We start from the raw sequence: 24,730 nt of genomic DNA on the forward strand, positions 1-24,730 counted from the left end.
AAAAAAAAAACATCTCCATTGTACAATTATCACAGAACATGAGGTTACTGTTTTTTCCTGTTGCTTTGATCCTGTTTTTAGGCATTGACTGTTCAGCAGTTCTGCTTTTAACCAATCTGCTTTATTAAGTCAGGTCTGACTGCCAATCACAAACTGGTTAAGCAGATGTGTCACCAAAGAAAATAAATATAAACATAACTTAACACTTCTTTCAAGTATGAATAACAAACAATTTAACACAGTAACAGTAACACCATTGGATTCAACTTCACAGTGAACTTGTTTTCTCCATAAAGGGTACAACCAAGTGCAAAGAACTATGCAACATATATACTGGTCAGAAGAGCCCATGAGCGTGCATCAATGGCTGCTGTGCCAACTTCTCTGTATGCCACTCACGGATCGGTTTCACGGACAACCGAACTGTGCACCCTATCCAAAGTGCACAGAATGGACTTGAAGCTACCACATCGAGCCCCCACGTTTCCGTAGGTGCGGGCGAAGGGACGGAGCTTCCTGACTACCTCGAAGGCCTCAATTCCGGGAGGTGTTGGGGTGCGGAACATATATGGGTCCTTGCTCAGAGGCACTGCAGTGTGTCCCTGAGTTTGCACTGACCCCACCACTGGGGTTGCTGAGGATCCATTCATCAAAGGCAATGTGGGGGGGTCTTCAAACAAGAGAGCCCTGCGGGTGATGCCCATGGCTGTACTTAAATCTACAAGTTCATCTGAACTACCTTCTACATGTCTGTCCAAGTGCCCATCTGAATCATCCAAGACATCATCTCCATTCATATTTGAGGGGCTGTTCAAGTGAATGTTTGGATCTACACCCAAATGCCTGCTTAAAGCATCCCCAGGGTGACTTTTTCTCTGCCTCCTCTCATTGTTTAAACATCTGCCTTCATCATCTGCATTTCTGTTGAGGCTTACATCTACATCACTGCCTGTAGGCCTGTCTGTGCTCCAACATGAATGTTTGCCTGCACCTTTATGTTTGACGTCCCTAGAGTTGTGTGGTGCCTTCCTGAGGCAGTCTGCTTGCTTGACATTTCCATTCACACGGTCACATCTGTGCAGATGTACGATGGGAGATGTGTCTGTGCTTCCTCCTACATCTCTGTCTGAACCACTGACAACACACTTGAATGCCTTCACTCCAGTTTGTCCATCTGCTTCCAAGACAGATCTTTGGTTTGAACGTTGTTTCTCTCGGTGGCCATCAACATGTTCATCTCGGTGCCGGTCTGCCCTCAAGTCTCTCGGTCTGTCTTCTCTGCTGTCTGGGCTACTGCCTGTGTATCTGCCTGTGTGTGTATGTGACGGGCTGCCTACATTAGCATTTGCAGGCCACTCTGAGGGGCTTAGCGCATTGACATTTCCATGCTTGTCAGGGCATCCATTGGTCTGTATGTCAGCGTTCATATCCTGCCATCTGTCTGGACTTAGGTTTGCCTGCTCCTCTGTGCTGCAGTCTGCAGTGACGTCATCGTAGCTCAGGTGCTCGTCACCCAGCGTCTGGCTGTCTTCGTGCAGCACCTCTGTCCCACTCGTCTCCTCACGTCTCCCACTGCTCCCCTGCTTCTCTCCCACACTCCTCTTTTTCTTCTTCTTTATGGAGTCCTTCACAATCTTGCTCCTCCTCTTTTTCACGTGTTGGCCTGGAAGTGGGGGCCAGTGGTCTTTTGACCTTCTACCCAGTCTTGAGCCCGCCTTATTCCTGACCTTTGTGTGTTTGACGAGTTTTGACTGAGATCTCTTGCACTGTCTAAGGTTTCTGAAAATCACATGCACACACACACAGTGAAAGACAATTCTAATAAATAGACAATAATTCCAATAGTAAAAACACAAATAAACCGTATGGGAAATTAGTCAAACCAGCACGCATTTGTATTTGTGCGTGTGTGTGTGTGTGCGTGTGCTTCCTCCTCTCAAGAGGCACTTATATGGTCATGGCATCTGTTTGGATGTCTACATTCTTACCTTTGCAGAAACACATGAGGTCTTGAACAGACCCCACATTCATCATCAAGGTCTTCCTCAGCTTGGACTTTTGCATGCTGCCAGATCCGAGGAAGATGCTTAAACAACTTCCTGTGTTGGGACACACACATATCAGTCAGCATGCACACCACAAACACACACACACACACATCCGACAAAAAGCATATGTAAATACAACAATACCCATCTCCTAAGTTCACCCATAGAAAAGGATGCCTCCTCTCACCCCCTCACTCTGCAATGGCCGTGCACTCCTCGAGATTGCCACGGTTTCAGCAGCATCCATTGGTCATAGTATAAACAGGCTGGATCTGAGTAAACAATGAATCAGAGAAACTGAGAACACAAGGTAACGAGATAAAACAGGGTCACTATTTTTATGTTAAATCATTGCACTCAAGAAAAATAAAGCGTGTCATTGGGACTGACAACCTGACACATGACACTATACAACACAGCTCCGATATCCATGATAACCTTTGTCATTCATATACACTACCACTACCATCAGCTGCATTGTTTTTTTAATCAGGGCAGCAGTTTTCAGATTACATTATGTGCTTACATAATTACAAAAGGGTTCTCGACTGAAAAGAAATGGCTGATCTTTAATGCAATATCTATTTATTCAATTATCAGCAACCATTCATCCAATGTTCCAAAGGCACATTCTGTTTACTAATCTGATATCATTTTAAAAGGCTAACTGAGAAAACATTGGCGAACCCTTTTACAATTATGTAAGCACATAATGTAACAACAACAATGATAGACATCTTAAAGAGAAATTGTGCATAATGAAATGGAAGAATGCACAGAAACCTAACACTAAAGAAATATCGGAATTTGATGCACTGCTATCCAAGTGCCACTTCCATAATGTGGAATGTTTGTGCAACAATTGAGTTGAGACATAATGCACACTTGCTAGGCTTTACATGACCTTAAGAGTACGTTCAGACTTGGCTTCTTTTTCTGACTAAATAAAGTTGTGCAGACCGCTTTTCCCGTTTTTCAAAAATCTGCCATCGTTTTTGTTCCAAAAAGCAGCCGGACCACAGGTCTCGGTTATCCACTTGTGAATCCAGTTGTCAAAACATAGCGTTTTTTTACTAGAAGTTGAACATTTCTCAACTTTAAAAACAGCTTTGAGCTGCAGAGAAAACGGTAACGATTGTTTTAAAAGAAGCCGAGGACTTTTTTGAAAACACGGTCTACTCCATAAGATTATAATGTAAAACGGACACCGGCAGCTGCGAAAAGCTGACGATAAACAAGGCAACTTTTTGAACAAATTTGCTGGCCAATGTTCCTGAGTATTGTTGTTGGGCACATTCCCACTGATATTGGGTAACATTTTTCTGGAGAACTTTAATCATCATTAGGCAAATTGTCATCATCGGTTATTTGGTTGCCTAGCAACATTGCTCAAAAAGTTCCCCCATGTATCATCACCTTTATTTCTTGCCCTTACCTTTCACCCTGCTCTTTGTCCAATTGGTGAGCCTCTTCATCCTGACGCAGAGCGCCAGGCAGCTGGAGCACGGCCCCTGGGGCACAGGCTGCCACGGCCTGCTGGGGCCGGAGGCGATGGAGCAGCAGGAGTCAGTTACATTCCCGTCTCCCAAGTCCTCATCTTCGCTGCCGATCGCAATTGGCGGCTCTTTTCCACAACCAATGAGGGCAGAGTCCTCCCCATAAGAACCACTCATAAACTTCAAGCCAGCCTCAGCTCCACTATTCGCCGAGGGCTCTTGACTCTTCGAGAGGGACAGCATTTGGGACAAAGGAGTGGTAGACAGCTCAGGAGACACGTTGGGCCCTGAATACTGTGACATGCTCAGGTTCAAACGTTCATCGTCCTCACTCTCTGAGCCGAGGATGATCTCGACTGATTCTGTGTCCGAGCATGCTGCATCTGACTGACCGCCGTCTGACAGGAGGGCCACACTGTGCATGGCTGGGGATGAGTCTCCATTCAACCCCCACATAGGACTCTCACTGCTCTTTGTCCACCTATCATGGCGACTATGAGGGCTGTTGATGAGGTCGATGAGATCATGGGCCCCCAAATCCTGGTTAGACTCATCATCCAGAACAATTTTGCTGGAAAAACGCTTTTTGAAAGGCTTCGAGGGGGACACACCATTGGTCTGAAACTGATCAGCTGCTTTGGACTGGTTCATGGTGAGGTGCTTAACATTCCTGCGGATCTCAACTTCTTCAATCACACACTCCACCTGCATGACACACCACAGGATATGAGCACTGTCAGAGCAAAAACATCTCATCAAAAGAACCACCGAATCTCTGACAATGGTAAATAACTGCCCCATAGAAACAAATCTGACCTAGCAACGATGAACTAAGTGTGACATTGCTTTGATATGAACCACAGTGCTTACTTCAAGGAAACACTAACTGACTAGGTTACCTTTAGTGTGCCATCCGCCTCCCGTCTCTTTGTTTGCCGCATGCGACGAGTAATGTTATGTTGTGATCTGCATTGAAAAAATTGGAGAAACATTTAAGAAATTGCACTGACTTAGACAGTGTCGGTCATTATTCATTGGCATTTCGAGTCATACCACAGCTTTTAAAAAATATCTGGCCTCGAGAGTTTTACATGTCAGGTAACACCACTGTAGACTTCAACCAGTAAACTTTAAACCAGTAACGTTAACCTTATTAATCTTGTATGAAGCAAGGACTGTAATGTAACCAGTAAGGTTAACCAGACAGCGCAGTAAAGGTATCAGCGACAGCGGGGATAAGTCACTTCTGTTGATGTTCAAACAAAACAGAGAGCGAGAGAGCGAGCGAGCGAGCGAGCTACTCCCTCCCCCTCCCGTGCAATTAAAACTCTCCTAAACGCGCATCTCGTCGGTTATTGGTTGAAACCAGAGCCTTATATATATCTATAAGGTTGAAACACTTTATTTTGCCTTTGAGTGGATTGCCAACACTTGTTGGTGCCAATTGTTTTTGTGTACAGATCTCGGAGCCTACAGAGACGCGGTTTTTTTTACTAGCGGATCGTTAGGAAAGATTAGAGGAATGTGATCATTTACGTTTGGGCCTTTTTTGGGGCCTTAAATCGCTGATACAACCTTTAACCTTGTAGGAAGCAAGGACTGTAACGTTAACTTCCAGATCAATAACGGTAGGCTAACGTTAGAGAGATGATTCGTTAAACGGCGATCATGGTAACGCTAACGTTAAACTATTCATCAGGTTACTGTAACTGTTACGAGTAGCTAAGTTAACGTTAACACTATCATTTTCAGATCAGATTTGAGAAATTAAGTTCATTTTATCATAGCGATCACAAGTTGATGTGTTCTTACGTTTCGTGGTGTTCGCCGTCAAACAGTTTCAAAGCAGACATTGTCAGTCAGTATATCTTTCTCATTACAAACATAACGTTATGCTTGTTGTCACTTACAAACATCTCCCACAGTTGAAAGGTAGATCACATGCTACGAAGTTGATTCAGACCCGCCAAAACGTCTCGTGTTCTTCTTTTTCAGTGAATCGCACATTCGAAGGTCACTATCGCCACCTAGAGGATATGTTTGAAACGACCAGTTACAGTGCAACCGGAAAGTTTTCAGACCCTTTCAAATTTTCCACATTTTGTTATGTTTCAGTCAGACTAATCTTATAATGGATTTAATTCCATTTTCCCCTCACCAATCTACACAAAATACTCCAATACTCCACGAAGTGTTTTGTAAATGTATATCAAAAATAAAAGACTATTCCATTTACATAAGTTTTCAGACCCCTATGACGCTTATAATTGAGCTCTGGTGCATCCTACTTCTGTCAATGGTCCTACAGATGCTTCTAGAACCTGATTAGAGTCCATCTTGTTCTTGTGCCTAAATTAATTAATTAATTTGACATTATTAGAAGAGTCACACATCTGGTCTGAACAACCAACAGTCTTAGATCTGGCCGCCCAGCCAAACTAATTGGGGACGAAGGGCAGTCAAACAGGTAACCAAGGACCCAATGGTTACTATGAAATCCAGAGTTCCTTTGTGAAGATGAGAGAAACATACAGAAGGACAACTAATAGGCTATTGCAGCTCAGTGCCTGGTTTCTTCCACACACACCATTGGGAGTGGTCAAATAGTTCAATCTTCATTTCATCAGACTAGAGGATTTTACTTCTCATGGTCTGAGAGTCATTCAGACAACAATTTTGGCAATAAAAATGGTTTCTGTCTGGCCACTCTACCATAAAGGCCTGATTGGTGGAGTGCTGCACTGATGGTTGTCCTTCTATACGTAGCCTAGTATTGCATACCTGCGACTGATAGCCTATCTTCACTCACTACCAGAGCCACCGTTTGGAGGAGCTTCAGGAAAATTGGACAATTTGATTGTTTTTCAGAATATTACGATTGACAGACCAGAAAGATTCATTAAATAGCCCAGCCATAAAATTTGCATTTATATATATAAAATATGCTATATTTCTAATGTCCACAATATTTTTGGACTGGAACAGTACAAACAGTAAACAGTATAGGCCACTGTAACAGTACTGTAAAAAGTACCTTTTGAAGGAGTATTTTCACCAACTATTTCTGTTAAAAGGAGCAGACTGTGACCTATAATCTTGTTGGTAGAATAAAAATGACATAACAAAGCATAAAACATTTTGTCACCTGTAGCCTACATGTTTCTGATTAAATAAACACAGACAAGGCAAATCCAACTGCAAATGTGTCATCAAACAATTGTGTCATCAGATATACAAAACCCCTTAATTTCACCCCTTTTAAATGCCTTACTTTTGACCATAAAACCCTTCTATAATTAAGTAGGCTAGTGTTTAAGTAGAAATGTGCATATAATAAGGTTGATTGAGAAAAGCCTATGAATTTACCCATTACTTTGTCAATTTCCACTTAATTTCCCCCCTTAATCAAGGAATCACTGAATTAACACCTTAAAATAAAATTAAGACATACTTAAATTGTCCTCAATTACCCCCTTAATAACAGCAAATAAAGGGAACCCCTGACTGCACCTTACATGTAAATGTAGATTAAGGGGCCACACCTTAAAATGGCATTTAAAGGGATACCAGGCAAGCCTGATGCTTTTTCTCTATGAAGCTCCCCCTACGTGTCGATACGTGTGCGAGCCCTCGCTCGGTCTGAAGCTCTTTTCCTTTTCTTTGCATCTTCCATCAAGGGTTTTCACTGCTTATTCGCAAGCTCTGCCATTATACACTTTGCAACAATCGCTAGCGTTTCGTTAGCCTGCCTCTGTGGATGCAGGATGTAAACTGATCCTGCTTCTCGCGATGTCTGAGACTTTGTGAGACTGTAGTTCGGCGGGTAGGATACACCGAACTTGCAAGTGGGATATTCTTTCTACAGGCAGTAGGGGCGGGCGAGAGAGCCTTCATTCGCCCCGTAATGAGTCATTTAACCATATACCGACTCAATTAACACGAAAACGTTGCCTGGTGTCCCTTTAATGGCCTCTTTACAACAAACAACTTTGACAAGATTTGGGAAAGATTCTTAAAAGATTGGAGTTTTTTGAGTAAAGCTTGAATGGGGGGCCTTAGTTAAAAGACACAATCTTTCAAGAATCTTTCCCAAATCTTGTCAAAGTTGTTTGGTGTAAGGTGGCCATAAGGTACAATCAAGGGCCTGTTTAACAAATTAAGGACCACTTAATTGAAATTAAGTGGTTTTGGTATGTTTTCAGGGGTAATTTAAGGTAGGCCTAAATTTGAGTAGCCTAGGCCTATGTTTTGTAGTGTTAAGCATAAGATATTTTGCACTAGCCCATCCCTCATCTTAGGTCTACATAACTGTTGTGATCAAAGTCCTTTTAGGCAAGTCCCTCCACTCGGCGGCCATATTGCAACGCTTTTTGGGCACTCATCGGGCATCCTCTTCGGCAGAAATGCGCGTGAGCAAGGCTTCACGACACCAATCTTGCTCCAGCGGCGAGTTCACAACACATGATTGGCACAATGTCTTCACAACACACCATATGATTGGCTCAATGTATTCACATCACACCACATGATTGGCTCAATGTATTCACATGTCGACGTTTTGCCGAGGACGGCCATATTGGCGTTATAAACTAGCCCCATGCATTTCTATAGAGGATTTTTTGAGTGCTGTGTCTCCTCATTAGAAAGTCTATGTTGTGATGTTACAAAAGGTGTGCAACAACTTTTGTCCACTAGAGGGCAGTAATGGTATGCACTTTCTTTCATAACGACGGTAAAAGGAACCGAAATCAGAAAATCATTTAGCCTACACGTAGGCAACATATGATCGAGCCTTCATTTTAGGTCTATACTGCAACTGACACGTCCTGCTATATTTTATGACGGTAGTCTAAATATCCTACCAAATAATAGCCTAATGTTTATTCCCTTTTATCCGTAAGACGAGGTCCTGCATGGCAATTGAGCAACGTTGACTTGACTTTGCATTCCAGCCAAGTCACTAGGGAGTGGGTCAACTACAAGAACATTCAGTGAACTTTGTCCTTGTGAGATCTGCAATCGGATTAACCTGACATGTTCTGGTAACAGGTGCCGCTGATAAGAAACTGAAATTCTGACCTTATATGGCCGGACAAACTCAGCAAGTTAAATCGGTTGGAAATCTAATTTCACTTTTACGTTCCCACATTTAGGCTACGTAGGCCTATCAGCTGTGACCGGGAGGTTACCCCTACGGCAACCGTGCGCGATTGACTAACGTTATGAAGTAGCCTAGACATGTTCTCATAGCAGTGTTTCCCCATTGGCTATAATCCATAGATCACCTTCCTATGACCTTCTCCTTAGACCAGTAGCCCACCGTAGCCATTACAGTTTGTTACAGATACACATAGGTATTGTCGAGTTCTCCGTTAAGAAATACCTTATTCTCCGCCTGCCAAACTCACGTGAGATTTCGCCATATAAGAGAACATCTGAGCTGGTGGGAGCAAGTTAAGTTTGGACAAGACTGACTGGCGGCGTGATGCATTTGATACGTTGATAGATTAGCGCACCACTCCAGTATGTAGAAGATATCTGGTAGCTGCAATCAAACTTATATCAAAGGTCAAAATTAGGATGTCTTCAGTTATACTTGCTGTTAGACCAAGCGTGTATGCGACCTGTACCGTCCTGTCAATATGCTTGCTGCATGAAACGCGGCCAAAACACGATAGGCTACTGCCTGTCTTTACATCTTGCGGACGCGACACTACCTCGCGTCAACGTGCGCGACCGACGCACCAAACGAACGCAGAATACACATGGCAGCCATGATTGGTACGCGTACAGTATAAGTCGTTAGCAGCAAGTGTATTGGTGCCTTTCTATGTAGTTTACGATCCTCGAAATGTCCTTATCTTGCACTCAAAAAAGTGACTGATATACAGCTGAGCTGGCCATATGTCAAAAGCATGGATAGAAAGAACGGACATCACTAATGCACATAAAATACGCCCATTTTATTGACAGTTCGATTCCTTCAGGTTACACATCAATATTGCAGCTTCCAGCACAATCCCTCTTTTGCCACCCAATTCAATGTCTGGACCAAAACACTCCACGTCTTTAGTATATTAAATAATTTATCTTTCATAGACTCCTGTGAAACCAGGGGATACATGCTGTCATTCCTTCTTGAGGGAGGGAATCCATAGATATGTAACGTCATACTTCCTTGAGCAGTGCTGACATTGGTATTAAAGTCGACACTAACAGACAGTGATGAGACTTTCTCTTGCATTGAATGATGAGTAAGAATTGCACCATGAATAACATCCAGAATGTCTGCCATTTTTATATTTTCATCTGGCTGAGGTTGTTGTGAGTTAACATTAAAAAAAAAATATTTGAAGCACATTAAATAAAACAGTTTTCAAATTCAAATACAGCTTTATGATGTTGAAGATTTCAAATAAGCAACTAGGTCTGCACGCTCCCCCTTCTTCTTGATTCCAGCAAAGATCATCTTGGTCCCTGGAATGTATTTCTTGGGGTTCTCCAAGTACTCCATCAGAGTGGCTTCTCCCCAAACAATGCCTATGAGAGAGTAAAGATGGATTAGTGAGGTCGCAGCACAGACAATGAACATATATCCATCCTGTAGGCTACATTTTATACATTACCTTTGCCCTTGTTGGCATCTGTATAGGAGTAACCTTCTGCCTGTCCCGTCTTACGGCCAAATAGGCCCCACAAGTTAGGTCCTACTTTGTGCTTGCCACCGTTTTCGACAGTGTGGCACTGAGCGCACTTCTGAACGAATACCTTCTTGCCTTTCTCCACATCACCCATGGTAACCTGTAGATAACGACATGTAATGTAACGACATGTAACCACTCAGTTAGAGCATGTCTCATTCACTGTAAGAAATGTGTCTCCAGCCTAAAATAGCTGACGTTGACAGTGATGCTGTTGCTGAAGGTCATAGTGGAGTTGAACAGCAGTTCCTCATCCTCATTAGGCACAATGTCACCTTTGTATACCTTGTTCTTTTGTATTAATGAATCAATACACTGGGAGCATTTCATGTCACCATAGCTATAACGGCCTAACTGGCAAACTAAGAATGAAACTACTAGGTCCCTGTAGCACCATATTCCTGCTAACCTTAAACCCACCTTCTAAAGCCCTCAACCGGGTCATTTAACTGCAGAAGGTCTGCGTTACAATTTTCATTTCCAGAGTAGACCTACACCCCTAATGTTAGGTCACTGATTCATAGAATATAGTTAATATTATGCTTAGGCTAAAGAGGTGCATTAACATAAAAGCCGGTTGAGTGTTAGTAGGCTACACAAACGCTCGACTTCTTGAATTATAGGATGTTACCAAGAGATTTGTTAGGATAATGTTACCCATCACACTGTAATGATAGGTCCGTGTGTTAGGCAACTTTAAACATCTGTAATGTTAGCATACAAGGATTGCTACGTTACGTTAACGTTACTATCCTCTATGACAGTGTCCAAAGCCAAGAGAATGGCAAAATAACATACAGTATAGCCTAATCTTATAGGCTATGCGGGCAATCAAGCAAACGGGTTTTTTTTTTCACCAAGCCAGAATAATGTAACCATTCGCATCATCTGCCAAATTTAACGTTACATTGGATGGGACAGCTGATGGTCCCCAAAGCCTCCTTGATGCAGCTGGTTAACGTTAACTAACGGTAGGCTAACATTAGCCGGTGGTTCTGTTATGATTTTGAATGCTCCAGAATCCTCCCTGACACAGTTACGTTAGCTGGTAACACACTGCTCAAACGATTTTTCTTACAATATAACTCAGGGGTCTATATTAAATAACTGTGTGAAAACTGTTCAGCATTAACTGTTTATAAATAATTGATAGGCTACAACTGATTATCCTGCAGAATAAGATACCGGCTACCGGCTTGTTTTACGCAATCTGCTATTCTTTAAAGCCGTTGCCCACGTTAACGTTACAGCACTGTCAGTTATTTCATCTGTCGTAGACAATGCAGTTACATCTCCACATTATGAAGAATAGAATAAACATTACAAATAAACTGTACATTTCATAACGACAAAACATAACTCTTTCACGAAAATTAGTGCTTACCTCGGGGTTATAAAGGACGACTTCGAGAAAACTACAGGATGGATTTGAGAGCTAAGGTCCTTGGAGCGCTTCTGTTCGGTCGTAGAGGAAGGTCACTTAATTTAGAGGCACCGGCAAATGACATCACAGTCAGGCGCTTCTCCATCACGTGCTGGTTTTCGACGAATTGTAAAAGCACTTGACATACGTCTACTCTTCGCGCTCAGACTCACATCCTTGTAGGGAAAGAATGATGGAGAGTCAATGGTAGTGGACTGTGTTAAATACTGTTCTTAATCGGTTTAGATAAGGTCGAACATTTATATGTCGCGTTATTTAAACCACTGAACATTAGCTGCTATCTCCATTGGGTAGCGTTAGAGAGGAAGGTGAAAACGGCACTGAGGCTGGTAGGCTAACGAGGCTATGCGGCTATAGGCAGTCCAAACTAAATTCGCTATTTTTATTGCTAGTTTGAGATATCCCTCAGATGTCATTTTATTATGTAAAACGCTTTTGTTGACCGTGCAACCGTAGGTATTTGTTCAGTAGGGACTAATGTAACGGATACCCTTGGTCGTGACGCAAATGACGCAATGAAGGTCTTTTAAGGACAGTCCATAGCTGTCCGCCACAGAGGGAGCAGAAAGGTATTCAGTGAGTTTGTGCTTTTAAAGCAACACTACGCAACAATTTGAACCTTTTTAAGGTTGCCTGTTTTTCAGGCAGCTATGCTAGTTTTGGTATCATCTAAAATTAATTTTGATTGTATATGTGAAGGACAGATAAATAGGCCTAGAGCTACATGTTATTAGCACCACCAGCCATCCAGGATGCTGTAACGTTAGTAGGCCCGTGTGGTTCTGTGTTCCGGATAGGAACAACATACAAGAAAACTTCACAGGATAACATTTCTGCCTATAATATCATCAAAAGACACCAGTTCGTGTGTTTGCAAGCATCGAGCAGTGGCAGTAAAACTCGTGGTGTTGTATGCAAGGTTTTGCATGCCTTTTAGATAGATAGCAGCTTGTTAGACCAAAACTCTGTAATGATGCTTTAATGTTTGCAAAGCTGCTGTCAACCTCTTGTGAGAGAAAAAACATGGTGAACACAATAAAGTACTATGTATTGTAGTAGTATTTGTTGTTACCTGAGGTCTCCTTTGCCATAACTTAAATGTTATTCAAAATCGCTTTGGATAAGTGTCTTTTAAATTAATAAATGTAAACTTTTCGTCGTTGGTGTAGCCTAATCTTTGTTGTAAGACTGGTTTTAAGTGGACTATTATTACTTGTTTTTATAACAGTCTAATAGGCTATGAATTAATTGCAATGGTGAGGTTGTAGGGCTGGATTAAGAACATGGCCCTGAACCCCTTCAAAACAGCCACAGTATTTTCAGACCATCTTTCAATTTTCAACTATTAAATATTGCATCCTGACTATCACACTTAACACAATGCCACAAATGTATAGCAGAATTTCATCAGTGAGCAACTTTATTGGTGGAGTTGAGGATATACTATATATATGTAGAGAGAGAGAGAGAGCAAAAAGTTCAAGGTAACTTCCAAGTTCAAGAACAACAACCATCATTTTCATCTATAAATCTGTAATATGGTTAGACTATAGCACTAAGCAGATTAGGGATGTAACGATTACCGGTATAATTGTAAACCGCGATAAAAGTGTTGACGATAATAATTACCGTTTTCATTTCAAACATCATGATTATCACTGTTGATTACCATGGTGTGGAAACCGTTTGTTTAATCCTTCCCAGCTTCATCTGAGCCTGCTTTTGACATACAGTAGGCCTGGTACAATGTAACAAAACTGGTACCCTACTGATTCTGTTGTCTAAACATGAAGAAAAAAGTGAACGGGACACTTTTTGAAACTATTTCAGCTTGTGTAGGCCTATCAGTGCTTTCTGAACATATTGAACACACTTTTAGAAATACCGTGATAATACCGAAAACCGTGATAATTTTGGTCACTATAATCGTGAGGTTAAATTTTCATACCGTTACATCCCTAAAGCAGATACCTCCAAAGCTACTTACACTCAATGGCAGCTATTCATAACAACCCAACTACAATAGACAAACTGGATGAGAGAAAAAAAATCAGTCCATCGGTCTTCTAATTAACTGGATAGCTACAAACATATAGTCGGGAGGCTGATCATATGAAGGCGTGCACTAAAATAGAGTCTGTAAGAACAGGCTATGATAATGGACACTGACGCCAAGGCCTACTTCCTCTGTCAACCAGAGTCTATACCACCAGCCTACAGGTCTTTTGCTTAAGCCCCTCTTAGCCCTGTTGATCCTGCCCTGGGGCTGCGGGTGAAATCTTTGAACAGAAATGCAGAGAGTCTAGTATGGTACAATGTATCTTCAGCTGGAATCCGCCGTAGATTGTGCGCGTGTGTGGGTTTGACCTCTTTCCAACAGCTGTGTAGTGACACGGGACTAGCCTTCCAGGCGTAGGGTAACAGTCATCAGGAGCACTCACTCTGTAGTGAGACATGACGTCTTCCACGCTTCATCTGATGTTAATCAGTAACAAAGTCTGGGCTCCATGTGTGTACTCAGGTGACTCCTAACATGAAGGCTGATCTATAGCCCTTATAATCAGGTGAAACCTCTCCTAACACGAAGGCTGATATATAGCCCTTAAAATCAGGTGAAACCTCTACTAACATTAAGGCTGATATATAGCCTTTATAATCAGGTGAATCCTCTCCAAAAGTAATTAATTTAATCTGGTGATTATCCTTACATGTCCCACAAATAACAATGTAGATTTAATTGAGTTGCTTGACCTAGTAGGCCTATTTATTATTTCCTATTTTATTTGTCATATGAATCTCTGGCTGATTGCACAGTTGTTTCAGAGATATATCAGGTCCTCAGTGTAGCAACATTGAACAGAATTTAAAGACAGGTTCAGAAAGTTCAAGTTTTTTGTTCCAAAATTGTCATTTGAAATACCTTTAAGACAGACACATCCGAGTCGTAAAATACCTCGGATAATAATCCACTGTTCAGTGAATGAGTTTGGTTTAGGTCATATATCATATACGTGTGTCTCAAGGTTTCATGTGTCATAAGCATGTTATTAAGTGTCTTAGAGACACAGTCCAAGTGAGAGGGCTGGCATGCTTTGGATTGCTGGGATAGCTAAGTCTGGACCCAAGCCAGCTGCTGTCATCTGAGTAACCTCCCCATACGCTAGCGCCCACCTCAATTTCCACCTCACACACACGTCAAACTGTTTACAGTGTGCACGCTCTGGCTGGAAACCAGGAAGGCCATTACATAATGCGTGGACATACCATGACGGAGTCCTCGAGAGCTGCACAAGCTAGCAGCATGGCTTGGGCTCACCCTTTGTGTGTAAAAGCGTTACAAGGTCTAATAGGTATGAACGTCATAATTATTACCCATAATATTATAATCATCATCAAATTTGTCATCTTACAAAATTATTATTATATTCTGACACTGACCATTCTGGTAAGTATACTGGATTGTGTTTACGGATTGTCCCTCCCTACGTATGTAAGGTGGAGTTTAGGGGGGGATCCTGCATGTGCGCTCAGAGTAGAAATACAGGGCAAATCTCTTCACCCCACTTAACACATGATGTAAACACAGCATGTGGTAATAATATATCATGGAAGCACTGAGCCTGAACCTCCATATGTCTGCACTGTACTTTAACACTCTTACTCTCTCCTCTCCCATAGTGTTCCTATTTTATGTCTGTATTTGCTGTTTACAGTCTATTTACAGTCTAATTTCTTGTTTCTCAGAACACCTGGTTGGTGAGGTGTGTTTTGACAAGGGTTGGTGGTATTTCTAACTGGGTGTTTCTAACTGTGTGTGTCCTTGACCAATACTCCCTGATCCCCCTATCATTTTATGCTCTGAAGGAACTGCTCTGTTTTACTTCCAATCACAAACTGATTAGACTTATGACCAGTAATGCTCCATATAATATATAATACAATTGGAATACATTTGAAGCCCATTAGTCTTTAACAGAAATATGATCCCTGTCCTTGTGAAGTCGGGTGAGGCGGATGTCTTCTCGCTTGCTCTGCAGATAGCACTGCAGATTTCTTGAGCAGTGCCTGACTTTCTGTTCACTGTTACACCAGTGCCACCTGGTAGTCACATAGAGTACTGCAGCAGTCATTCCCTCTAATCTATATAATAAACGTGGTTATATAATGTGTTAACAAACATGTCTTTGTATAGCTTGTACAGTGATGTAAAGGATCTTCAACATGTAAGAATACTCAAACGTGGCCGCAGTGCTGATCCTTTCACATACTCCTCCCCGTGAAACCCCAGGGGAATGAGGCAAGGGCGTTTGGGGTCTGTTCCACTCCAGGGAATTCAGTCTTTCCCAGACATTTTCTCTGCACTGGCCCTTGAGGGAGACCCTGCCATATTGTAACAATGCTCAGCCCCTCAAGCTCTTATTTGCTGGGAAAGGCCACTCTAATATGCAACTTAATATGTGAAATAGGTACGAAGGCATGTGGAATACTGGACTGCCGGTATAACAGGTAACCGGAAACACTCAAAGCGCTTCACATGGAAAGGGGGACCTCACTAACCACCACCAATGTGTAGCACCCACCTGGTTGCACGGCAGCCATTATGCGCCAGAACGCTCACCACACACCAGCTTGAGGTGGAGAGTGAGGGAGTGAATGGGCCAATTACAGTGGGGGATGATTAGGGGCCAGACTGAATGAGCCAGGTTGGAAATTTAGCCAGGACACCGGGGAATCCCCTACTCTTTGCAATAAGTGCCATGGGATCTTTAATGACCACAGTGAGTCAGGACTTCAGTTTAACGTCTCATCCGAAGGACGGCATCTCCCACAGTACAGTATCCCCGTCACTGCACTGGGGTTTTGGGATCGATCTTTTTGGCCAGAGGGAAGAGTGCCACCTACTGACCAACCACCAACACCACTTCTAGCAACAACTTTTTTTTCAAAGGAGGTCTCCCATCCAAGTACTAACCAGGCCCACACATGCTTAGCTTCAGTAATTCAGCTATATCCGTTTGTCTGGATATGTTCATGTATCAGCTGAGTGAATGTGAGTGCATTTGAATTTGCTCAGCAGATCCGTCTGGCTATCTTACCTTTTGGGCCCATTTATAAATCATCAAAAACCCAGGAATCAATTACAAAAGCTTCCCCGGCCTGGGGCAGGCTTTATATGACGACAGACAGCGGAGTACAGTTAGCAGTGCTATTGAACACAACAAATAGCTGTGTTGATGGTGTCACTGTTAAACGACATGGGCGTGTATTTTCTTTGAAATTGAAGAAACGATTACATATAAAACCTTCATTTATTTGAAAGATGCTGTACTTCCAAAAAGATTATGTTAAAGTTTAATGTAATTTAAGTTTAATGTCATGGCTGGTTGGAAATGGGAAGTGAATGAAGCATCCCCTGACTAATTCTCAATCTCAGGTTAGATGAGAATCTGTGTCAGCCTGGACAGAAGCATCCCACATTAAGGTATATATAAGGTATGGAAGACAAGAGACAAAGTGAGTGAACAAAGCTTGGTTTCCACTTACCAAATGTGTAAACAGTGTGATTAGAAACCATTTTTACATCAATCAGCATTTGTGGGCAAAGGTCTCATAAGGGTGACAGAGGACAGGTAAAGAGACATAAAGAATCCGACATTGCACAGAAAAACAGAAAGAGAACAACTGATATGGCCATTACATAAGTATCAATGAGGAAAGGAGATGATGCCAGGCATATTGTTGGAATTAGATAGCAAGTTAGACATAGCAACAACAACAACTGTCTGGCTCCAGCCGCAACATGTAACAGTTATGTTATGCCATCCTGCATTGATGGATGGTACCATGTCCACAGTTGTTAAACCTTTTTTAAATGAATGATTAAAGGAATGAAGTTCTGCTGATTAGAATAGAAGAAGAAATTGCATGCCTAGCCATGCTCTTAGGCTAGGTAAAGGCATTGTGAATTTTGACATGTTCATTTATGAAACACTGTTAATTACCAGTGGCTTGAACTATGTATTTCATTTACCGGTAATCAGATTTAATTTCTTGCAGGAGTGATTTTTGGTTTTGGCTGATTGTCTCTTATCACAGCAATCATTGTGCTCCTTGCATCAAGCACAAAACACTTCAATTCTATTACCACTAGATGGCAACAGCCATCTTCGGCTGATACTGTAATGACTCCTCAATGTGTTAATAGCTCCTGTGCTAATAGCTCTTGGCACCTTTTCCCTTGATACTTCAAATATATATCTAATGATTAAGAATCTCTTTTTAAACTTGGAATACTTCCTAAAAACTTGGCACACTTCATTAAAGTTTGAAAATGGGAACTGCTCCTTCATTTCAAACTTGGTAAAACATCATAAATAAAGGATGATCAGATATTACGCTGTTGCCAGCTCTTTCATGTAATTCAATGAGAATGTCAGTGTAATTTTCAGGGTCTACTCTATTTAGCAGTTAATATTTCATATATGACATATGCAATCAGAGTGAAAATCTAACAAATTGCTGAAATGAAAAGTACTCAGTATTAAAGAGTTTGACAATTTAATTATCGAAGTGACTCGATGGCAATAGATGAAGTAAGTTTTGACCCTTAAATGAAATCCCAGACACTAGCAGTTCACAGGTAGGCTACATACAGTCATGTGTACAGCCATGTGAGCCAACAAAAATGTACACACACACACACACACACACACACACACACGGTATACCACTCTTCTGACAGAGCATGCTATATCAAAGCATAAAGCCTTTTCTAAAATGCATGAGGACCTGCATGACACATGCATGTTGAAAGCCTTCTTTCAGTTCTACCTGGTTATTGCAGACATTCTGCCACACACTCAAACACACACACACACACATAGTGTGTGTGTGTGTGTATGTGTGTGTGTGTGTGTGTCTTTAAAATACTATATTTGAAAGCACTCAGTTTGAATCTGCATCTTTGACAATTTCATGTGACAAGATGTGATTGGAAAACCATAAAACACTGAAGCATGCTCCAACCTCCATCCATTATATTTACAGAAACACATTCACTCAAAGCTGACTTCTGAACCTTGTGAAATCACACGTCTCTGTTGCAGATTAGATTTACTGCAAAAGGACCACAGTGTATCAGGCACATTCATCTGTGTTGTGCCTTGCAGTATATGCACTAGTAATTCATATAGTCAGTCTCAGGCCATGCCCACACGACAGCAGTTTTCGTGAACAGACTGGTGCCCGACTGACCACAGGGGTGACCCTGACTGGACATAGGGTACCTCACATTAATACTCAGCCAACTGCCTGCGCTAATGAAAGCGGTCACTGTGTGTGTCTGGAGATATGAGGAAGGAAGAGGAGGAAGGTGATGATGGTGATGCTCATGAAGAAGAAGCTTAAACAGCAGTGGAAAAAAGGATTAAGAAGAAATAGACAGGAGATCATTTTGATAATAGGTAAGGAGTGCTGTAGGACTGCACAATGAGTGTCACAATGAGTATATGTATCTGGGTTGTCTTGTTTTATGTCTGGTGTACTCTGTTCTCCGCGCTTTGTGGAGCAGTAGGTTAATTCCATCTTTTCTGTTTAGCAGTTTTGTGTTTCATAGCTGTACCAAATCAGATCCACAGCTCTCTTGCACAAACATGGATTCTGGGACAGTCCCTATGATGTTAGATGGAGTGGGAGGGGGATGAGAGGATAGAAGTAGCAAGGAAGGAACGAGAGGAAGGAAAAGCGGAGGTGACAGTAGATGGGGTGATGCCTCTGGAGGAGGAGGAGGTGGAGGAGGAGGAGGAGGTGGACAGTAGATGGGGTGATGCCTCTGGAGGAGGAGGAGGAGGTGGAGGAGGAGGAGGAGGTGGACAGTAGATGGGGTGATGCCTCTGGAGGTGGAGGAGGAGGAGGTGGACAGTCTGAGTTTGTCTTTTTAAGGGGTGTGACCCCATGCCTCTGCTGCAGATGCCCTCCTGTTTGACTGCCTGTCGACTCTCAGACAAGCTGCACTTCAGCAAACTGACACGGCCTCTCCACACTGTCGTTGCTGTTCTCGGTCTTCACTGAGGCCCAGGCAACTACCCCACAGCAAACCCTGTTGAAGAGGCTTTGCTGCCTGTGTGAGGTTCCTGTTGTGTGTGATGGTTGAAGTGCGAAGTCTGGTCGAAATCTGGTGCTCTGTTGGCACAAATCTGCCCCTCTGTTGTGAACTCACACATGCACATACCAAACCTGCAAACACACTGGCAGCCTAAACGAACAAACACATATGGACTGGTACAAACACCGATATACACGTAATTTAGGGAAGACACAAAAGACCATTTTGTTATGTTTTAAACATTTATTTTCTGCTTACGTTGGCATGCAAACTTAGGTCTAAAATTGTTGTTTAACATAAAAATGTTACAAGAAATGTGTTTAATGTGTTATGTTCTGCTCAGTGGTGGTAAAGAAACAAGGCAATATTGATTTAGTTCCTGGCGGAATTGAGCAGGCTAATTCCTGTGGTGGCAGTGGGGATGTTGTTTCTTAAATCTGGTGTTTGCGCATGAAGAACATTGGAGCTTTTGTCTCAGAGTTTGATGTCGGTGTTAATTGATTGTGATGTGTACTCCTCTAATGGTGCTGGCCATCTGCTTGCATGTTCACCTGTCTTGTCTAGTGTCTTCAGTCTCTTGTCAGATATTGTGTGTGACTACCGTGACTCTGTGATGTGTAATGTTGCCACCCTAGAAAAACACAATGCAGGATTCTTACCATGGTCTAGTCATTACTGCATCAGGAGGTTTCAGTACGGCAGTGAATACGCCAAAAGCAAAAGTCAAGCTCAGTCCAGGTCTGTTTCCTAAACATCCATTAGAGTCAACAAAATAACAAATAAAGCAAAATAAGAATATTAGAGAATTTGACAAACCAAATTACCAACCAAAGTAGAATGAATCCATATTTGATCCTAAAAAGAGAATATGAATCAGCAGAGTATCTCATCTCTGTCAAAGATACAAAGTAGAGGCAAATCCTGACCAAGTATAGGCTCAGTGACCACAATCTAGGAATAGAAACATGGAAGAGCAGAAAAAACCTAGCTAAGAGAACAAAGAATATGTGGTCACTGGAAGAGATGGTTGAGAAAGAGGAACACTTCTTTACTTCTTTCTACACTGTGAAAATATGAAAATCTAAGACGGACATTCTTCCTCAAATTCCAAATAGATATCCCACATTTACAAGATTGTAACAACAATGAAACAATGGCCATACTGTACTTCTTGGCGAAGAGCCCTCTGCTTCAGCCTGAATCTAATTGTGTCTATGATACACACACATCATCATCATCATCATCCATCATCCATCCTCCATCAATCATCATCTCTTGTATGTTACTTACTATTGGGCTATGTTTATCTTTGGCAACACTGATCCCATACAGTCATGCTAATAAAGCAACTTTTAATTTGAATTTGAATAGAGAGAGAGACAGAGATCTCATCTATTAAAATCTATAAATCATTTTGTAGTGTGTTGAAAAATACAAAATACATTGGCTTCATTCTAATGAGAAAGTTGCAGCTGAGTGAGAAAGACAGCTGGATGTTTATGTCACCAGGGGAGAATGAGACACGGTTGAGGAAGACGTGTGTGTGTGTGTGTGTGTGTGTGTGTGTGTGTGAGAGAGAGAGAGAGAGTGTCAGGGCCTCTTACAGTCACAGCTGTCCAGCAGCTTAAGATCTGGACAAAGAGAGAGAGAGAGGGAGAGAGAGAGAGAGAGAGAGAGAGAGAGAGAGCAGCTTTCAACAGGAGCAAGATGGGTCATCCATCCTTTGACAGATGAAGCTGTGCGACTTACCCGTGTCATAACCAGCCCTGGTTCCCTGCACTCCAAATGGCTCCTTTGGGGTTGTTAGTCCTTTAAGTTAATAACTTAGTCCTAGATTATACCTTTGGGAACTGCCACATGGGTTCTGTCAATATGTGCCGATAGTTTTGGTTGTTGAGTTGTTGAGAGGGTATAATTTAGTAAATTGTGCACACTATTAAGTAATTTGAGAGTACAATCTAGCAAAATGAGAGCACGATTTAGTAAAATGAGCACACATTTTCTAGATATACACAAACAAATATCTTGACTCTTGCAATGACTCTTGCAAAAAAAAAGACAAGAAAGACATGAGAACAGTTTATCCTGAAGAGTTAGGAGAGACAGAGGGGCTTTTCAAAGAAGGCAGGGAAACAAGAAGAGAGAGTGAATAAGTGAGCCAAATAGCATCCTAATGAATGCTCTACAAATAGGCTAAATTGAATCTATTAATGTAGCCTAGGCATGCACACTTTTCACTCAGAAATTTCACTCAAACCTCAACTAAAAAGTTGGCAGGTATTCAGAGAAGAAGTGAACAATATGAAGTGATAAAGGTTGTGGGTGCAAGAAATTAAAACTACTTTCACCCCTGTGTATTGCACCAAAATAGACTCTAGGTGTTGTTTCCCTTAAATGGGAGAGACTGCAGTTAGGGGTGCTTCCCACTCAATACAGAAACCAGCCTCTGCACACAATGACAAACAGAAAACATCTTAACAATAACAAAACCTGAACTCAATCTACTACATATAGGGTACACCATGAGTTCAGGTCTAATTCTTATCAACTTGCTTACATTTCTTTATTTTTAGCACTGGTTAACTAGCAAACAAGTTACTTTGCATTACAGTTCATACATAAGATTTGTCCAATAGTATGGATTACTGTATACGGACCTTTAATTATACAGCTTCAAAAGAAACGGCAGTAGATCATAGCATTATGATTGGCACTTTGTGAAGAAATGTGACAACAGTGTCCAACAGTCTCACTTGCACGAAGCACAACTGCTGTGCTGTGCTGTGCTGTGCTGTGCTGTGTTGTGTTGTGTTGTGTTGTGTTGAGCACCTCTTCCTTCTCTCAAGTTGTGTTGAGCACCTCTTCCTTCTCTCAAGTTACAGCCCTGTCTGGTTCTTGTAGGCATTCTGTCATTCATACAAGCAGACATTCCCTCTGTCTGTCTGTCTGTCTGTCTGTCTTTCTGCTAGATATTTTAATTATGAATGAATAGACATACTGTCTACATTCTCTCTCTCTCCCTCTCTCTCTCTCTGTCCATATATCTAAACACCAAAACTTTTCTCTCATTGTCTTTTTCACACACACACACACACACACACACACACACACACACACACACACACACACACACACACACACACACACACAAAACACTGTTTTCCATTTATAGTTTGTCTGTGCATGTCTTTGTGCATGCATATTTGTGTTTGTGAGAGATAGAATGTGTGTGTGTGTGTGTGTGTGTGTGTGTGAGATAGAGAGACAGGGGGGGGGGGGGGTTTCAGAGGATTTTTCAGAATTTCAGAGGATCAGAGATGGAAAAGGACACACTAACGATGAATAAATACAAGAAAGAAAGAAAATGAATAATGAATGAAAGAACTTATTTATCACCTGGACTACTTCCAAATTCCTTCACATTGAAGTGATTTCTCCTCTTTCTTGCTGTGGAGTGATTGACAAGTTAGCCGTTGATTTGTAATGCAACTGACCTGCAGATGGCGCTGTTTTACTTGTTTTCCCTTAGGGGCTGTTTTAGTTTTTGTCTCCTATTTTCCATTATGTGTGTGTGTGTGTGTGTGTGTGAGTGTGAGTGTGTGTGTGTGTGTGTGTGCGTGTGTGTGCGTGTGTGTGCGTTTATGTGCGCCTTCAAATCCAATACACCAAATTAAACCATTCATAACCTCATTTGTGCAAGGACATTGACTCGATGCATTTGTTGCAACAGGCCTTTTCTGGCATCCACTCTATTGGAGATTTGTGCAGTGGTATGGCTCTGACTCTCTGGACTGGAGACTGAGCTCTTTGGCTTGGCACATGGGCATTGACAGGTCACATATCACCTGAGTGGAGCCACACACTGCTTTGGCCAGAGTGCTGGAAAGATAAACATCTAATGGTGTCTAACGTGCCCTGCAAAATGGAGCGTGACAAAACAGAGGAGGAGGTCTGCCATTTAGTGTCCCGTTGACATAAGAGACAGAGCAAACAAAGACAGTCATTAAAGAGTATTTACCTTTATAGGATTTTTTCAGGAATTATTTCAGTGAGGTCCAACGTTGTTAATCACATAAAACCACTTGTGGGAGCTTGTCGGTTGGAAAGAGTCCTCAAAGAACACCCACAGAGAGCCATCCGGCCCTGTGTCCCACTTCTGTCCCTGCTGAACCTACAGTCTACAACCTTCCTGTGGGAGATCCTGAAGTGCTCACATATAGAGAGACGAGTCAGGGTTAGATCTTATCTCAAAAAGCTGAATCCCACTTATAAGAGGTCACAAATCAACAGAACGCAATCAAGAGTCTTAGATAGAAAGGGAGGGATGGAGGGGCAGATAAGAACTGGAAGATCTTTGGCACGAGTTGAAGGATTGCTGTCATGCTGTCTTGTAGCCCCAGTGCATTTATCACACTCTCCACTGGTTTTCTTCTGAGATAACCAATTAAATTCAAAGCATGTACCTACCCTCTTCTGTAAAAGAGAGTTCAGATTTGGACTGCTAACGCTGGATTCCAAGTTAACTTCACAATTACTGAGCCATATTCCCTTCTGTCACAGATGGTGGAACCTGATGGTCCTTACCTGGCAGAAGACAATATAGATCTCATTTCAAATCGATTGCAGACAATGGGAGTCAGTGGGCAGAGGTGAATGCACAAGTAGTTAAAATACAGATAAAGTGAATAGTGATCTTTGTTTGAGGCAGATATTGTTATGTTGTCAATGATTTAGGTTGAGGTTACTAAAGTTTGTTGTGTCTTGTCTTCGTATGAGAAGATTCATGTTTAGGTGATTCACTAGATCAGGATTCACTACAGTAGATCAAGCTATTGGGTCACATTCCATTTTCATTGTTCACTGTGAGGTCTCAAATGGGCTAAATTGAATCAATTAATTTAGCCTAGGCACGCACATATTTAGTAATTTAGCATCTC

General features: G+C 41.9%; 2 protein-coding genes across 3 annotated transcripts; both read right to left on the reverse strand.

Moving 5' to 3' along the window:
* Nucleotides 1-102: 102 nt before the first annotated feature.
* si:ch211-227n13.3 lies at nt 103-5,558 on the reverse strand. Of its 2 annotated transcripts, none has more exons than XM_042081550.1 (6): nt 5,455-5,558; nt 4,444-4,510; nt 3,484-4,249; nt 2,236-2,320; nt 1,989-2,099; nt 103-1,779 (listed from the first exon to the last, which is right to left on the reverse strand). In XM_042081550.1, exons 2-6 carry the CDS (start codon nt 4,483-4,485, stop codon nt 396-398), a joined length of 2,388 nt encoding a protein of 795 aa, XP_041937484.1. In that variant the 5' UTR covers nt 4,486-4,510; nt 5,455-5,558; the 3' UTR covers nt 103-395. The 2 variants fall into 2 exon arrangements, with proteins under 2 accessions (XP_041937484.1, XP_041937483.1); XM_042081549.1 differs by having other exon boundaries at nt 5,357-5,507.
* A 3,934-nt stretch (nt 5,559-9,492) lies between these two features.
* LOC121699016 (cytochrome c) lies at nt 9,493-11,772 on the reverse strand. Its single transcript, XM_042081615.1, has 3 exons — nt 11,630-11,772; nt 10,171-10,345; nt 9,493-10,084 (listed from the first exon to the last, which is right to left on the reverse strand). The coding sequence occupies exons 2-3, from the start codon at nt 10,337-10,339 to the stop codon at nt 9,939-9,941; spliced, it is 315 nt and encodes a 104-aa protein (XP_041937549.1). The 5' UTR covers nt 10,340-10,345; nt 11,630-11,772; the 3' UTR covers nt 9,493-9,938.
* Nucleotides 11,773-24,730: the final 12,958 nt, after the last annotated feature.

Source organism: Alosa sapidissima, chromosome 23, assembly GCF_018492685.1.
Source record: "Alosa sapidissima isolate fAloSap1 chromosome 23, fAloSap1.pri, whole genome shotgun sequence".
NCBI classification, from domain to species: domain Eukaryota; kingdom Metazoa; phylum Chordata; class Actinopteri; order Clupeiformes; family Clupeidae; genus Alosa; species Alosa sapidissima.

Bases quoted from the DNA above. Each gene is read 5' to 3' on its own strand.
- LOC121699016 (XM_042081615.1), bottom strand. From the start codon at position 10,339: ATGGGTGATGTGGAGAAAGGCAAGAAGGTATTCGTTCAGAAGTGCGCT. The intron at 10,085-10,170 runs GTAATGTATAAA...ACTCTCTCATAG, and splicing joins AGATGCCAACAAGGGCAAAG to GCATTGTTTGGGGAGAAGCC.
- si:ch211-227n13.3 (XM_042081549.1), bottom strand. From the start codon at position 5,397: ATGTCTGCTTTGAAACTGTTTGACGGCGAACACCACGAAAC. The intron at 2,321-3,483 runs GTAAGGGCAAGA...TTGTTTACTCAG, and splicing joins GACAAAGAGCAGGGTGAAAG to ATCCAGCCTGTTTATACTAT. The intron at 2,100-2,235 runs GTGAGAGGAGGC...GTCCCAACACAG, and splicing joins GGCCATTGCAGAGTGAGGGG to GAAGTTGTTTAAGCATCTTC.